Consider the following 17,636-nt stretch of genomic DNA (forward strand, 5'->3'; position numbering starts at 1 on the left):
TAAAAGAAAAAGAAAAACATTTCAGGATAATACTCTGTATAATCTCATCACCACAAGTCCCAGTATATTTTACTACACTGAGGTGAATACTGATTATTTCAGTCTTGGCTTCTTTCACCTAAGATTTTCTTACTAATTCACACTATCTAAATCATAAGACCAAACTGTTATAAGAGGGAAAATCCTCCTGAGAAAGGTCATGTTGACAAGTCAATGTCATAGTTTTTGTCTAAGTTTTCTGAGTATTTAAGGTATTTGAGGAGGCCTTATGACATAGTCTCCAAGAAAGAATATTAAGATAGCAGTAGTAGAATCTTTATTCCCACCATAATTTCAAAAGACTTAAATCATAATCCTTAAAGCTTGTTTTAAACCAAGAGCAAATAAAGTTGCCTTTCCTAGTTTGCCCATGGATAACACTCCTGAGCAGAACACATAAAGACTTTTTCTACCAATGGTGTGCTCTCCAAATGCCCACTGTGTTCCACAGAGCCCGTTCTCGGCTGGGCACGGGAGTGTGAGCCACATCAAAAATGCCAGTGGAAGAACAACGCTCATATGGCCTTCTCTTTTTCAACTCTTTGTCCATTTTTCCTTCTAGAAATAAAAGCCCCACCCCACTCTCATCCTGATTTCTATGAAGTATATCTGAAAAAACAAAAAACAATCACTCTGCTCTGTATATCACATTCTAAAGGGTTGAATATGCCTGCCTTACTTTTCATTCATCTTTTTTTAGTTCTAATGCTAACACTGACTCCTACTGCAATTTAAAAATAACTCAGTTAATAAAATATTTATTTTTGGAAAATGACATCTTCCCAAAGAGAAAAACAAATTTCTTCTGTTCTAGAAATAAAAATTAAAGAAATTACACCATGATTTTGAGAGATGCCCATGATCTGACCAAGAATTCTCCAGTCATCACCATCATCATCATCTCCTTTTTAGAGGATCAGAGCACTACACTAGGCATTCTCAAGGTATTTCCTCTCATGCTCAGTGCTGCTGCTGCTTTACAGGTGAGGAAACAGGTCACAGAGACTGAGTGATTTATACAAGGCTATCTAACAGATCCAGAGCCAGGATTTTAGCCCATGCTGACCGAGATGGAAAGTCCCCATTCCTTCCATTCTGTCCACAGAGGTATGGATGAAAAAGGGGTTCTACAGAAAGTAAATTCACAGGGTGAACTGATCATAGATTCCTAACTAGGCAGGTCATGGGGCAGTCACAGTTAGCCATGTAACTTCTTTACTGAGAGCACATAACCTTAACTATTCTGTAATACAATGCCCACCTTGCTTTCTCCCACCTTCCTTTCTCCCACCTTCATATAATCCTCCTTAGTTCCCTCAATTTCAAATGCATAAAAGAAAACAACAAAACTGTCATTCTCAAAAGCAGGAGACGCCTTCCTTCCTGGAAACTGTTGTCAGTTTTGGCTCAAATAAACTCATATAAAAATTCTATACAGGTCTGGATGTTTCTTATGTCAATACAGGACTTGTTTTATGGGGCTCCTTACTGACTGCTGACATTGCAGGCCATAAATCAGCAAGGAGTTAGGACTGGGGACACTGGGGAAAACTCCCTTTCTGATTATATGCCAACATTTTTTAAATTGTTTTTTAATTTCTTAGTATTGAAAACATTACATCTATAGAATATAACATTAAAATAAATTTCAAACTCCATGTAACACAGTAATTGAAACAAAATGTCTGTAAGTTCAATACAGGCAGTCCCCTGTTTTCGATATAATGCACTCCTGAAAATATATGCTAAAACTGAGTATGTGAAACACCAGACTTTACACACTATTTGAGGTAGATACCAGTCTCAGAGAACTAAAAAACACACATAAACTCTTTCACAACATTCTGAACCCAGTATGAAGATTTAAGTCTAATGAACATCAGAAAGAGACTGAAGATACAACACTTTGAGCACCCTAATTAATGCCATCTTGATCTATATTGTATTAAGTTCATGAGATATATACTTCTCAATGCTAATATCTAGAACTTTTATTTTTCCATTTAGTACTCACTTTCATTAAATAAGAACAAAATATACTCAAATACTCAGTTACTACACAAAAACTAACCTAAAGGCAAGGACAGTAGTATCTCCAAATATTAAACACTGGCTGGCAGACAGCGCCACCATGCAAGAGTTCCTGACGTTCATTTCTCACCTAATACACAGATATCCAAAAATAACATATAAAAGGCATTTATACAAATCAGTACATAATGTGTAAAAGTTTGGGTTAGCACCAATATCAAATATATCAATGCTGAGGACTATCTGTAATTAATCAAAACAGAACCATCAAGTTATTGCTATGGTTCTTCCTTCTTGGAGAAAGAGCAAACGCATCCCCAGTGGCACAGGTGTATTTGTTTCCCAGGGATGTTACCAGGCAGGGGAAGAGTTTTTGCAGTGTTCCCACATACCTATGGCTTTCTGCTGCATTAACACTCCCCTCCTGTTATTTAATAAAGAGGCTTAAGACCTGGTAAAAAGATTTCATACCATCTGAGGTAGGACAGAGCAGTAAACAAAGGGGCAAGGGGACAAGCAATAATAGGAATGCTGTCATTCTAATCACCACCTTCCTCCCTCCTCCAATTCCAGTAAGTTGTTCCAATCCAAGAAAGAACTCCTGGCTCCATCTTCTACGTTCCCACAGCAATTTCTATCCCCCACAGTACATATTTTATTAAAAGGCAAAGACTGAATTCCATTCATCTCTGCATCTATCTCAAGAACTTGCCAGCCTGGCACACAGCAGTCACGCAAACACCTAGAGCTAGGTGGGCCAGTGAACACATCTTCTCAATTGAAACCACATTTTATAGAAATTATACAGAAAATTTGTTTCCAAAGTCTGAAAATAAAATTTGACAAATACATGTTTAACCATGTATGTTTCCTGGTTCTCCAACAGACTGTTCAATATTGTTCCCTAAGAAACAAGTACAGTTGTCTTTACAGAGTCTTCAAAAACCTATAAGACATCATGAAAAAAATCAATTTCTTTCCACAAATATTATACAACTATAAAAACAGTCATTCAGCCCTGGCCAGTTTTGCTCAGTGGTTAGAGCATCAGCCTGCCAATCGAAGGGTCATGGGTTCAATTCTGGTCAAGGGCACTTACCTGGGTTGCAGATTCGATCCCCAGCCCCGGTCGGGGTCATGCGGGAGGCAACCAATCGGTGTCTCTCTCTCTCCTGTCAATGTTTTTTTTTCTTTCTCTCTTTCTCCCTCCCTTCCCCTTCCTCCCTTCCATTCTCTCTAAAAAACAATGAAAAAAATAATAATAATAATAAAATGTTTAAAGCGGTCATTAGGTTAAAAATACACATAAGGTGGATATTCTTACATATAATTAAACAACTTCAATCAACTTGCTTTCCAAATCTCTCCTCCTTTAAACTTTATTTTGTGATGCTAGAAAGATATTCTTTAATAGTACATTCCTAATTATCTGACCTAATTAATGTTTTGGAGCTATGAGAGTCGGGGAAAGTGAGTGTAGGCGGCAACTCTAAAACCAGAGCTACAGAAGGGCACAGGCATCAGACCAGAGTAAAAATGCTGACTCCAGGACAGTGGGTCCCCTCATCCCAGGACAGTCTACAGTGCCCATCAGGGGTCACTGCATAGATTAAAGAATATTTGTAGTTTTATTTCATTTTTTACTACAGAAAATAAATACCAACCTTAGCTCCAGGAAGTACTTCATTCTGTTTCAGCGTGAGACTCAACTCCAACCTACCAATTAGCACTCCAATCTGCACTGGGTCAGAGGGCGCTACCTCTGGTAAAGTTCTCGTTAGCTGTGGGTGTGGCTCATAGACAATTTTAGGGTTCCAGCTAGGTGACAGCTTTGGCTCAGTTTCCTAAAATAATATATTAAGAATAAAGTATGTTACTGTACATAAACTGAAATACAAAATACAAATGTCAACTAAAGAAGAATAAAGTATTTGACATGTGAAACTGTATTAAGCTACAATAGATAAAGCGGTATCTTCCAGCTAGACATTTTATAATTAAGAAAATCTGATTTGTGAAACAACATAAAAGACAAATTCTAGAATAACTGATTTTGATACAGAAAATGATTCTCTAGTCTTAGAAGGAATAAAAAGCTCCTTAATATAAACCTTTTTTAAGATAAGATATGTAAGATTAATTTTCAGCAATACAATCACTATGTAAAGTAAATGTGAACATTTTTTGATTTCCTGTGTTTACTGTATAAGGACATTAGATGTTAATATACCATTTCTCCCCAATGTCTCTCTATCAAATTAATACACAGCAAAAAGGCATTCAATTATAAATGTGAATGTTTAAAAATCTCTTGAAATATGTCCCACTACTCAATAGTTGTGCTAACGTGCAGATCAGATGGAAACTCATTAACACATTATATGTCCTAGCAACATTTAATAGCTCTCATTTAAACCTTTTAAAAAATCTGTGTTTTAGTTTTGGTTTCTCTGTTTTGTTTTTCTTACCACTGGTGCAGTTGAACACACTGGAGAAGATTTTGCTGATGCAGAAAACTCGTCCCAGAAGAGAGATACTCCAGAGAGCTGAAGTAACTTGTGAGCAAAAGCTGTGGGCTGATGCACATTAATTCCTGAGGACTCATCAGCAGTTTCATCACAGTATACAGTTCTGAAAGTTAACAACAAAAAGGGCATTTGCATAAAACTCCTAGGAAAACCTACCTGCAATGGTAAGAAATGCACAAAGCTTTTTAAGTTAAAGGAATTTTTAAGTGTTAGCACATTAGAATATGCCTATAATGAGGGTCAGCACTACCATGATTTACCATAGTAAATATTTCTTGAAGAGACCTAACCCCCAGGAAAGATAACTTTATAAGGCTCTTACATGGGGGAGAGGGGTGTCAATAACTTCCTAAAGTTAGCTTCAAGGAAAACAATTCCCGAGTCCTCTCACAAACACATACAAACACACTCGGGTAACAGTGAGACAGCACGTGGCCCCAAGTCAAAGCCTGTCATAAATGACATTTCTTGAATTCTTATGACTATGCTATAAATTCGTGACTTAATCAAAATAAAGTAGTTCTAAATGCATGAGGGTTTAGATATTATTTAACATACCATTTAAGGTAGTGCAAACTCATTCCAAAAATCCTTTCACAATAACTAATACGTATGTTTTGTGACAAGACAGAAACCGCAACATATCTGCTTAAAATTTGGCAAAAGTCCCCACAGATTCATATACAAGTGTCTTTGGTACTCGGTATACATACTTCATTCTGATTACTGCTGGCAGTTCACATGGCATTAAGACACAGGTGAACAATCAGAAACTCTAATAAACACCCATGAGTTGGTATGTAAGTCAATCCCTAGTGGAGAGCTATTTACAGGGGGTCTAAGTGGGCATACACAAAAAACCAAAAGTGATGTCTTTCTATCTTTTTATGTAAATCACTATTGCCCATGTTGACCTTACAACATTCTCACAGAATCCTCAAAGAAAACAGTAGTCTTAGCTGTTCTCATCAAAGCAACAAAAATGTTGTTCACGTTAATGAGACACACCTAAATAGTACACTGTTTATGTGCAAAGACTGAAACTCTCCAACAGGAGTGCCTTGTGTTTAGTAGCACTTAAATATGCATTGTTTTGATTTGATAATAACTAAAAGAGAATGACTCGCTTTGAATTCAACATAGTATTACATAATTGTAATCCCAACTGGTACTTCACGTTTTCCATAATGGGACTGGAGAGCGGCACTACTCTGAAATTATGCAATATATTCATTTAATATCATTATCTCACATCTCCAAAAGTATTCTGAAATCTAACATAAGACTTAGAGTATATTACTCATTTTTTGAAAAACAAAACAGAATAAGGTAATTTTTTTCAGCTATAAAAAGTTTTACCTTTCTATTCGAATTTCAAGTGCAGTTCCAGTTTTGGAATTTTCTGGTACATGTTCAATTCTCAAGACAGTGTCTATAAAAGTGACTTTCACTCTTCTTAGTACTAGAGTAAACAGGTAACCATCAACATAAGAGACATAAATAAAAACTCTGAATGAAAGAATACTAAATTTGTTTCATATAAACTTACAAAATAAAATCAAATTGCATTCCTTTCCTTAAAAATTCCCAAATTTTGGTTCTATAATAACTATTCTGCTTTACTGAGCACTTACCCCTTGTTACATCTCAATAGACACTTGGGGCAGTGACTAACACTTTCTGTTGAAGTCAATCCCAATTCTAAGCATAATAAAATAAACCAAGGAGAAACTAGAGTACAAAAGAACATGAAATTAAGTTGAATACAATATTTAAATAATCTCAATCCTAAAGTTCTGAAGTGAGAACAGTTCATTTAAAAATCACTCCAATGACTTCCTTATACAAGACTTACTAAATAAAGGTACTAAATAAAATCTCAATTTTTTTTTTAAATACTCAATAACGTCAAACCTGTTTCAATGGTTTCAGCAAACTTTTCAAGTCCTTCAAAAGGCTGGGATCCTTCTCCTTGTTCATCTGTTAGTTTCTGGCTAAGACATTCTTTCGCCAACTGCATACTGCTGGTCATGAAACTTGACCAATACATAGGCTCAGAACCAGTTGCTGCAGAAAATATAGATTAATCCTAAATAATTTCTCATAGTTACCACAAGCTATTTCTTAAAATAATACATTTCAAATAGATAAATTCTTAATCTTCCACAAGATATTTAGCATCAAGGTGTTACTCAAGGATACAATATTCTAGAAACTACCCTTGAAATTTAAACATCACCTTACAATGATTGAGAAGGGGAAAGAAAAAAAAAAATCACAGTAAAAGTCCAGAGACATGTGCTCTCATTACATGATATAAAGCCAAATATTAATTCATGTATTCATTCAACAAGTATTTAATGGGTATTTTACAGACACACGAGCTGTTCAAAAGACTGAGAGCAGGGGTTGACAAACTTTCTACAAAGGGTCAGACAGTAAATATTTTAGGCTTTGGGGGCCATGTAGTGTCTCTATCACAACTACTTAACTCTCACTCCAATACAAAAGCAGCCAGAGAGAATAAATAAATGAAGGAGTATGTTGGTGTTCAAATGAAAATTTATTTACAAAAACAGGTAACAAACCAGATTTGGTCTGCTGGCCATAGTTAGATGACCTCTTGTACGGGTAGAAAAATAAAATAATTATTAATTCTGCCCTCAGAGAGTCCACAACACAGTGGAAGAAATGAGATAAGAGTAAGAAGAATTAGTAGGCAACTATTAAGTGTCAACAGAAAACATTATGACAGCTGAGGTGAATTCTTCTAGCTGAGGGAATTAACATGTAAACAGAGAGAGTTAGCAGTTGACCTAGGCTTCAGTAGATAAAATAAAAGAGCATCTTTGGAGGAAGAAATACATGAACTGAAAATGTTCCAGCTCTTCGCCTCATGAGAGAATTCCACCACACTTCCTTATGTTTTTTCAAAACAAACTTATAGAGATTACTAGAATTATTGCCTTCCAAATGGAATTTAAAAGCCCTTCTAACAGAGCATTTTTAAAGTAAGGAGAAATAATACTTTCCATAAGAAAGTATTATTATATCTACTCATCATAGTTAAAAGATAAAATATTCTCATTAATTAAATACCAGATTATTATGAAGGATTTCCATGCACAGATTACCAATTTTCAAAATACAGGTACTATAATTCTACTAAGCATAATTTAAATTTTGGTGTTTCAGACAGCACTTGAAATTATAATTCTTCAAGTATATATTTACAAATATCAATCTGTCAGTGAAAAGAGAATTTAAGTACATAGTTTAAGATAACTTACCATTGTAATTTAACTGGTTTATAAAATTCACACACACATAAATACACACTCTGCAGTAGAAAATCTGATATACAACATAGTGGTTAGGAGCAAGGACTCCAGAACCACACTGCATGGGTTCAGATCCCATCTTTTCCACTTAACTAGCTATGACCTTGGACAAGTTATTAAACCTATATGTGTGCTTCAATGTTCTGTTCTGCAAAATGGAGATTTAAAAAAATCTATTTCAAAGAGCTATTGTGAGGATAATATTTGTAAAGCATTAAGTATAGTTGCTGGCATGCAAGAAGCATTATATATATGTTTGATAAATCAGAAAACATCTTATGTGTAATTAAAACTACCACACACATATACTTGTAAACAATTACTTACTACAACTTTAAAGCTTTTCCCTCCCAAAGTTTTTTCCCATTTATCCAATCCTAAGAAAGAGATAAAATAATTGTACAATGAATACCTGCATACCCTTCACCTAGATTCATCAAGATTCTACACATACGCATATACACATACACTCTCATACTTTTGCTGAATTATTTGAAGATAAACTGTGGACATCATAACACTCACTCTTAAATACCTCAGCATGTAACTCCTAAGAACAAGAACATTCTCCTGCAAAATACACTCAAGAAATATAACTCTGATACAAGAATATCTTATATACATTTTATACCCAAATTTCCTCAGCTATCCTTATAACACACTTCATAGCAACAAATAAATAAGGTACAATTATATACTGCAATTAGTTATTCATGTGATTAGCCTCCTTAATCTGGAACTATTCCTCCATCCTTCTTGTCTTCTATGACATGGACATTTTTTAACAGTACAGACCATTTAGTTTACAAAATTTCACTTATTTTGAATTTGTCTAACTGCTGCTCTATGATTTTATTCAGATTAAGTACTTTTAGCAGGAACAGTAAGTACATCACTGATCTGTGTCTTCTTAGGTGATCATATCAGGACACACATGAAATCAGTTTGACCCATTATTGATGAAGTTAAGTTTAACCATGCAGTTATTTATGGTAGTGACCGTCAATTTTCTCCACTGTAAAAGAAACTTTGTAAATAAAATGTAGCCCTGGCCAGGTGGTTCAGTTGGTTGGAGCATCATCCCATGTAGCAAAAGACTATGGGTTCGATTCCCAGTCAGGGCGCATACAGAAGGCAACTGATCGATATTTCTCTCTCACATCAATGTTTCTCTCCCTCTCTTTCTCTCTTCCTCTCTCTAAACATATGCTCGGGTGAGGATTAAAAAATAATATGCAATCAGCGGGATATAATTTGATACTGTTTAAATATTAAGTTCCTCAACAACCCTTCACCAAATGGTATTATCATTCATTGATGATTCTGTTATGTATCAATTTTTACTATGATGGCCAAAAAAATGATAAATTCTATTTTTTTTGTTTATAAGTAGGTATTCTACTGCAATGAAGATCTTTCCCTTCTCCCTGTCCCCTTACATACTTATTTATTTGTATCAATATGGACTTAGGGTAATTTTTTTTTTAATCCTCACCCGAGGATATATTTGCATTTATCTTCAGATAGAGCAGGAGGGAGGAAGAGAGAGAGAGAAACATCGATGTGAAAGAGACACATCGACTGGTTGCCAGCCACATGACCCCAACTGGGGCCAGGGACGCAGGAATCGCAACCGAGGTACATGCCCCTTAGAGGGAACCAAACCCAGGACTCGCTGGCCTGCAGGCCGACACTCTAACCTCTAAGCCAAACTGGCCAGGGCTTAGGGTATTTTTATTTTATTTTTTATTTAGTATGTAATAATCCATTATTGTCATTATTCTTCTTGATACTCAAGCTTTCCCAGATTTAGCTAAAGGATACCCTTCATGCCCAATCCTGTGCCATTTTAACATTTTTCCATAAATTTTTGAGCACTTACTTGCTTTCTGGCACAATGAATCTTTAAAACACAACAAGGTAACTAGTAACAAATAATTAAACCAACCATCTACATACTGAAGTTCCTGTAGCTAAACAGTGTAAATTGGCAGAGAAATAATGCTAAAGGTACAATCACACGCTCCCTACACAGATCACAAACACAATGCAAAGTAATAAATACTAAATTTAATGCAATTAGGTCATTTGCCAATCTCTGAAAAATAAAATAGAAACAACCAGGAGCACATGGCACACCTACCTAGGCGAGGTCTAGGTCGGAAGACCATTTCTAGCCCTTTCACTTCCAGTGCACAATTATCCTGTAGCAAGGAGCCCCATGGAACGGACAGAGAAATTGACTGGATGAATCCTTCAGTGACTTCTAAAGGCGCATCTGCTGACTCCAGGATCTCATTGAGACACTAAAGAGAAAAACCAAGTGCAATTTGAACTCATAAGAACGTAAAATTGTTAACTTCTTCAAAGATGCTGAATATGCTCATATATGCATCAGGCACTAGGGACAGAGAAAGCCGAGACCTAATTAAAGATGATTCCTGGTCCCCACTAGGCTTACAAAGATAGCTTACCATGAAAGACACATGTAATTAAAGTGTGATGAGGTGCATGACAGAGGAAATGCACTGTGCTATTTGAGCATGTAAAATAACCTAACCTGGAGATTCAAGGCAGGCCAGCTGAGGAAATACTATTTAAAGTTGAGACCAGAAGGCTGAGGAGTTAAACAGGCAAAGCATTCTAGGCAGACAAAGGCATATGGAAGGATTTTTTAAAAAGCAGAGGTCAGAGAGTACAAGCACACATATTTGAGATATATGAGTATCTGAAAAGCTGCTTTAGCTTAGTGTACTGTGCCAGGGTGATGAGCCAGAGATAAGGCTATAGAGATAAAGGAGAGCGGAATCCAAAGAGCCTTGTAATTCATGTTAAAGAGTCTGAAATTTATCTGTAGGGCAAGGTGAAACCACGGGAGGATTTTAAGTAAGGGTGCCGTGACGGGATTAGAACTTTTAGAGGGCCTTCCTGCTGCCAGGTAGAGCATGGATACAGGAGGAAAGCAAAACTCAGGCAGAGCGGTTGTTACGAGTAAGAGAAGCTAGAGAAATTGGTTTGGCAAGCAGAGTGACACTGAGGACAGTCAGAAGTGGAGGGACTCTCGTACTGTATTAGGAAACAAAGTTAATTAGCATCATGAGGGATAAAGAAAAGAAAAAAATGGAGAATGACTCCCAGGTGCTGGCTTGGACAACTGCTCAGACAGGGGTACCATTTACTTAGACAAGAAAGCTGGAGAAGCTGGTTAGGTGAAAGATGAGGCGTTAAGTTTCAAAAAATACATTTGAGCTGATATCTGGGTGGAGATGTCTAGGAAGCAGCTGGAAATTCTGGTCTAGAACTCAGGAGAGTCATCTGGGCTGGAGATGAAGAAGGGCATTATAAACACGAGGTAAATGAAGCCACGGGGGTAAAGAGAGACAACCTTTGGGAACTTATGTAGAGTAAAATAGCAAGAGGCCTAGGACAGAACCATGACGAACACCAATATTTAAGAAACAGGTTAAGAAAGAGGAACCTGCCCTGGCTGGTTTGGCTCGGCGGTTAGAACATTGGCCGGTGGACCAATGAGTCTCCGGTTTGATTCTGGTCAAGGGCACATACCTGGGATGCAGTTCGTCCCTGGCCCTGGTCGGGTCGTGCAGGAGGCAACCAGTCAATGTGGCTCTATCACATTGATGTTTCTCTCTGTCTGTCTGTCTCTCCCCCCTCCCCCACCCACTCTGTCTGATGATAAATGGAAAAATATCCTCAGGTGAGGAATTTAAAAAAGAAAGAAAGAGGAACCTACAAAAAGCAGAGAGGAGAAGGAAAATCAAGAAAGCTTCACGTCCAGAAAATCGTGGAAAGACAATATGCAAGAAAACAGTGGTCAAGTGCAGCTACAGCTAACAAGGAGTAAAAGATTTGTAAATGTCCACTGGATTTGGTGATATTTAGGGTATTGGGGATGCCACTGAGGGGGATTTTGGTGGAGGGGGGAGGCAAACCAGACTATAACAGAAGGAAGACAGAATGGTGTAAATACAGTTAGCAGAATAATTAAATGCATCTTTTCACAGACAATGAGTTCTTTAAATTAAAAGTTACTAAATGCCAGTTTATATGTAGGGTACTTTCTGGATGCCATGGTGCATAAGGGTAGAATCATAATTCTTTATCTACAAGCCTAATGCTGAATATCGAGTGAGACTGAGACTGGCTCATGTTTTAACAGAGGTCACTACTGAAAGGCTTTCTTCACGCTGGGGTTTGTGTAATCCTACAGACTTTCTAAAAACTGCATGGGCATGGGTGGTTTCAAGGTATAGACACCCAGACCCTTACTCTCTAAAGATATTCTTTCCCAAAGTGACGTTCCTCAGAAGAGTCCTTAGAGCAGTGGCATCATGTTGGGTCTCCGTTCCCATATCCCTTTGCATAATCTCACTTCTCCCACTTAGCCAAAAAAGACCTATCTTTTTACCTTCCTGAATCCTCCCTTATACACTGCCTAGGTTATAAAAATCTCCAGACAGGGCCAGCAACAAGTTTTCTTGGCTTTCCCTATCTTATACATAATTTTGACATGGCATTCAAAGAAAGTCAAAGAACTCGGTGATATTGCTACTGCAAAATCCCTTCCATTTTCATCTATTTATTTATGACATCAGCATTTCTCAAGCTTATAACTATTTAAAAATTTTAGAATGAGCCCTGGCTGGGTGACTCAGTTGGTGGGAGCATCATCCCATACACCAAAAAGGTTGAGTGTTTGATTCCCAGTCAGGGTGTGAACAGTAGGCAACTGATTGATGTTTCTCACATCAATGTGTATGTCTCTCTCTTTCTCTCCCCCCGCCCCAAAATCAATAAGAACATATTCTCAGGTGAGGATTTAAAAAAAAGAAAAAGAAAATGTATATGAAAGTACCCAATACTATATAGAGAGATATAAAGTAGTTAATAAATGTTCACTATTATCTTCAAAAACAAACTAAAATCCCCTACCTTGACGCCATGTCCCCTCAAGTCATCAACCTCACTCCTCTTTCTTTAGTTGAGGCAGCTATTTGCTCAAACCACAAACTACTATCTGCCTTCTAACCCTTGGCTCCTGTGAAACTGCTCTTAACTGCCAATAGAGTGACAAATGCAATGTATAATGTACATCTTCCTTGAATTTCATCTAAATCTAATTCCTATTTTGAAATTCTGACTGTCCTTGGCTTCTGTAACACTCTTCAATGTCTCAGTCTTTTTTCCAATTCTTTACCACTTAAAATGATGGTATTCATCTAAGTTTCATCTTCAGCCTTTGTTTCTCAACTCAATTTACCACTGCCCATGCACTTTATACCATTCCAGTGTTTGTTACCACTGATACTCTGATAACTCCCAAATCTTTATCTCCAACTCTTCCTCAACTCCCATACTATATAGCAATTTTGACCACTTCAATGGGAAAAGAGTTCACGAAAGAGACCATTCCAACTGTGGAATAGTTCCAAACCCCTGGCCTCCATTCCTCCCTCCCACTTCAAGCCCCTTGAAGTTAGTAGTCTAACAGATGATCTAATATGGATGAGTAGAAAAATTAGACATTCCACATTAAACTTTTCAGATTTTTAGATTTAAAAGTTGTACTAATATTTAAGGTGCAAAGGGCATCGGCACCCTCACTCCAGCCATATATCACACTGGAACAAAGAGAAGACCAGTAGGTCCATAATGGGGAAGAGTTAAGAGCGGTGCCTTCAGCTGGATGCTGCATTTCAGCACACTGAAACTTACTTGAGCATCATTCTACACAATAAAAACAGACCTTTAGCCCTGGTCGGGTGGCTCAAATGGTTGGAGCATCATCCTGTACAACAAAAAGGTTGTGGGTTCGATTCCCGATCAGGGCACATACCTAGGTAGCAGGTTCAAACCCCAGTTAAGATGCATACAGGAGGCAACAGATCGAAGTTTCTTTTTCTCCCTTCCTCTCTCTCTAAAAAACAAAACAAAACAAAACAATCAATAAAGAAACATATCCTGGGGTGAGGATTAAAAAACAACAACAGACCTTTAAGCAGTAGAATCTTGGTAAAGAGACAGAAAGTGACAATAACTTTCTGATTATCTGGTTTTTTATGACTAAATATTTAAGACTTGAATTTAAAGATAAAAAGCAAATTTCTTCTGCATAAACAGAAGAATTCTAAATATGCTGACCACTTATGTGATGACAGATGGCTATCAGTAGTATATGCTACCTGGCAGGTATATTCCAAAAAACAAAACATACCTTATCTTTTCAAAGTAAAGATACCACTTTAGTAATAAGTGAGAAAGTAAGTGTTTTTCAAAGGATACTTGTACTATAGGGAGAATGTATTGAAAAATTATATTTAGATAGAGTGGGGGGTAGGGACATGATTTTGTTGCTGAAATAATGTCTATTAAAAATACTGTCCTGCCTGGTCGGTGTGGCTCAGCGGTTGAGCGTTGAGCCATGCATGAGGTCGCTGGTTCAATTGCTGGTCAGGGCACATGCCCGGGTTATGGGCCAAATCCATAGTGGGGGGCATGCAGGAGGTGGCCAATTTATGTTCTAGCTCATCAATGTTTCTATCTCTTTCTCTCTCTCCCTTCTTCTCTCTCTAAAAATCAATAAAGAAAAATAAAATAAAAATACTGCCCTTTTTTAAGTCCTTTTCTTCACAAATTATAAAAGGTTTGAAAGCATGGGAAATTAACCCAATGAACCTAAGAGTCTGCTGAACACAATTTTTTTTTTTATCCTCACCCAAGGACATTTTTCCATTTTTTTGTTCAGATAGAGTGGGAGGGAGAGAGAGGAAGAGAGAGAGAGAAACATCGACGTGAAAGGGACACATCGTGTGGCTGCCACCCACACGACCAACCAGGGCCGAGGACAAACTGCAACCGAGGTACATGCCCTTAGCGGGAACCGAACCCGGGTCTCTCTGGACCGCAGGCCGACGCTCTAACCGCTGAACCAAACCGGCCAGGGCCTGAACACAATTTTTTAAAATGGGTTTTGAAGTTAGTTTTTTATACATATAAATATGTAACACCTTCCAATTAATTAGCAAGAATAACTCATTGAGAGCAAGGAAAAAGGGAATGTCACTGCCGATTTTACCATAATCCTGTGCATAATTGATGGTTCAGAATTTAAACATTAGTGATGTCACCAATGATGCAAGTCTTCCATTTGGATCTGTGAATCTGTGAAGTTATCTTTTTTCCGTAATAAAAGTCATTCAAATCAAGTGTCAAAAATAACTGAATTTTGAATCAGAAGTTTGAATAGTTATATGTAAGTAAGTGTCACATCAAGATTTATCTTGGTCATCAACAGAACACACTATAATTAATAAATAAATAAACAAACAGCAACAGTAAATGTTTCCTGAATGTTTTATTTGACATTATCATTTTGATTGGGTATATCCCTCACCTTCAAGGAACAGAACAAATAATCTTCAGAGTAAGTCTAGCCATACATAAGTCACTCCGCCAATGATCCTGAAGTCAAACTGTAAATCAAATATCACCACCTCTGATTTCCCATGAGGATTAAATAAAACCATACATATTAAGAGTGCCTAGCACAGTGCCTTAAATAAAAAGATGCTCAATAAAAATTTACTGTCCTTTCCTTGCCTTGAAGTCATAGGATTAATAAAGAAATAATGGCCTTAGGAATAGACAGGTTTGAATTCTCACTGTACCACCTGTTAACCTTGTCACTTGGGGAAAACTATTTAACTCCATCTGTAAAATGAAAATAACAATACCCACCTTATAAGGTTAATGTGAAAAGTCATTAAAGAATAACATGTACAAAGTTATTCGACCCACAAAAGACAGTTAATAAATGTCCAACCTTCTTCCTTCAAGGCAGCCTATTCATAACTGTTACAAAAGTATAGACTCATGGGTCATTGAATTTTATTTTTTCAGTCATTGAATTTTAAAATATCCATCATAATCCCTATCTTCTGGTAAGAATTACAGCAATACAGTACCTTGACACAGTGCCTGGCATGAAGCGGATACTCCGTTAATGTTTACTGAACTCGGGTGAATTATGTCCAATGTCAATAGGTTAACTGTGGCAGCCTGGGCTGGCCTGGTGTGGAACTGGGTCTTTCTGCTACTGAGACCAGGGCTCTTCCCACTATCCTATGTACTCTCCCTAGTTTAAATAATCTACTTACCGATATCCATGCTAGAGCAAATCAACTTAAGGACCATAATACAGTATTAGCATAATTTGAACTTTACAGGTTTCTATGGCTAAGGAATGCATTACTTTGTTAAAATACTTTTACACAGCTTTTTACACAGTTTAAATTAAGAGTAAAAAAGCATTCTTTTGTTTTGCACAAGTACCACAGGAAAGCCATCTGTATTTATGATTTTCTTAATGTAGACTGTTTAGGATTGCTTTAAGAGTAGTAAAACTCTAGACTGGTCCAACCAATTCAAACTATAAGCAGCAAACAATAAATAAAGGGTTGGCAGAAGGGGGAAAGCCACTTGTCAAACCCAAGGCTGAGTATACTTTAAGTAAAATACTATTCGGTGAACATACAAATGCAAGGACAACTATATGTGGTGAGTTGAAATATACATGAAGCACCTGTAAAACACAATGAGTCAACTCACAGCTTCTGGATGACAAGCAGAAAACAAACAGGATTTAGATGTCTGAGAACTGCAGTTTAGCGCTTTTGCAACACCTGCGTTTACGCTGTCACGTGAAACCAATAGCACTACCAGAGCCACGCAATTCACAGGCTGGCCTTACAACATATCAACAAGCAAAAGCAGGCAAAGGAGGCCTTCACCTAACTTTCTTCCAGATGGCAAACGATGTACGGGGTCCGCGCTGTGCAAGTAGCTAACCCAAAATAAATCACCGAATCCCTAGGAATTCTGACATCCAAAGGTCCTCCTCATCCTTAATCTTTCCAGAGTGTCGTCCCAAGAAATCGGGTTTGTTTGCCACAGAACCCGGCGACCCCTTCAACCTGAAGGGGCAACACTGGTCACCTCCCTCCATGGACCCCTCCACAGACCAGCTTCGCAGACCCCAAGCCACTGACCCAACTGACTCCCACAGGGTAGACTCCAGTATCTCTGTTAAGTCTTTGCACAACGTGATTTGGGAGCGCAAACTTGCTAGAAAGAGATTACACAACACTTGAACACATTTATCTTAGCCCTGCCACACTTCCCAGAGAGGGGCTGAATGCCACCAATTTTGGATGACACGCCTTCAAATCGCCCTAAGGAGGGGAGCGACTCCCGCCTGGCTAGCCGCCGGCAGCTCTTACCCATTTGTCCAAGGGGACCTGGGCGAGGGACCCGGTGCCCTGATACAGGTCCAGGCTGAGCTGCTCCAGGCTCAGCTTCTCCTGCAGGAAGTGGCCCAGGTACCTCTGCAGGAGGTACCGACAGGCCCTCTTCTTGATGGACTCTGAAAACGGCCACGGCATGATGAAGGCTGGCAGCTGGGCCGGCGCGGGCTACGAGCGGCGGCGGCGGCTCCGGCCTCGGGGCCCAGGCTCCGGCTCCAGGCCGCGGCAGCGGCGCCTCGGGTCCGGGCCAGCTTCCCCAGGCCGTGGCGGGGCCTAAGTCCGGGACGGCCCCTCCATGCCCGCTAGGCACCAGGCGTCCCTCAGGGCGACCCCATCTCCTGCGCCGCGCCGCTCCCTATAGGCCTGGCGGAGACGAG

The 17,636-nt window shown here is 38.3% G+C and overlaps 1 protein-coding gene across 1 annotated transcript in view; it reads right to left on the reverse strand.

Moving 5' to 3' along the window:
- The window catches only part of ATG2B (autophagy related 2B), a 68,176-nt gene extending 50,754 nt beyond the window's left edge, over nt 1-17,422 (reverse strand). Inside the window, 8 exon segments of the mRNA XM_036251514.1 lie at nt 479-503; nt 2,125-2,200; nt 3,735-3,914; nt 4,539-4,701; nt 5,958-6,060; nt 6,513-6,665; nt 10,083-10,245; nt 17,236-17,422. Of these exon segments, the coding sequence (XP_036107407.1) occupies nt 479-503; nt 2,125-2,200; nt 3,735-3,914; nt 4,539-4,701; nt 5,958-6,060; nt 6,513-6,665; nt 10,083-10,245; nt 17,236-17,397 (1,025 nt within the window). The 5' untranslated portion in view covers nt 17,398-17,422.
- Nucleotides 17,423-17,636: the final 214 nt, after the last annotated feature.

This window comes from Molossus molossus, unplaced genomic scaffold (genome assembly GCF_014108415.1).
Source record: "Molossus molossus isolate mMolMol1 unplaced genomic scaffold, mMolMol1.p scaffold_m16_p_1, whole genome shotgun sequence".
Lineage (NCBI taxonomy): Eukaryota > Metazoa > Chordata > Mammalia > Chiroptera > Molossidae > Molossus > Molossus molossus.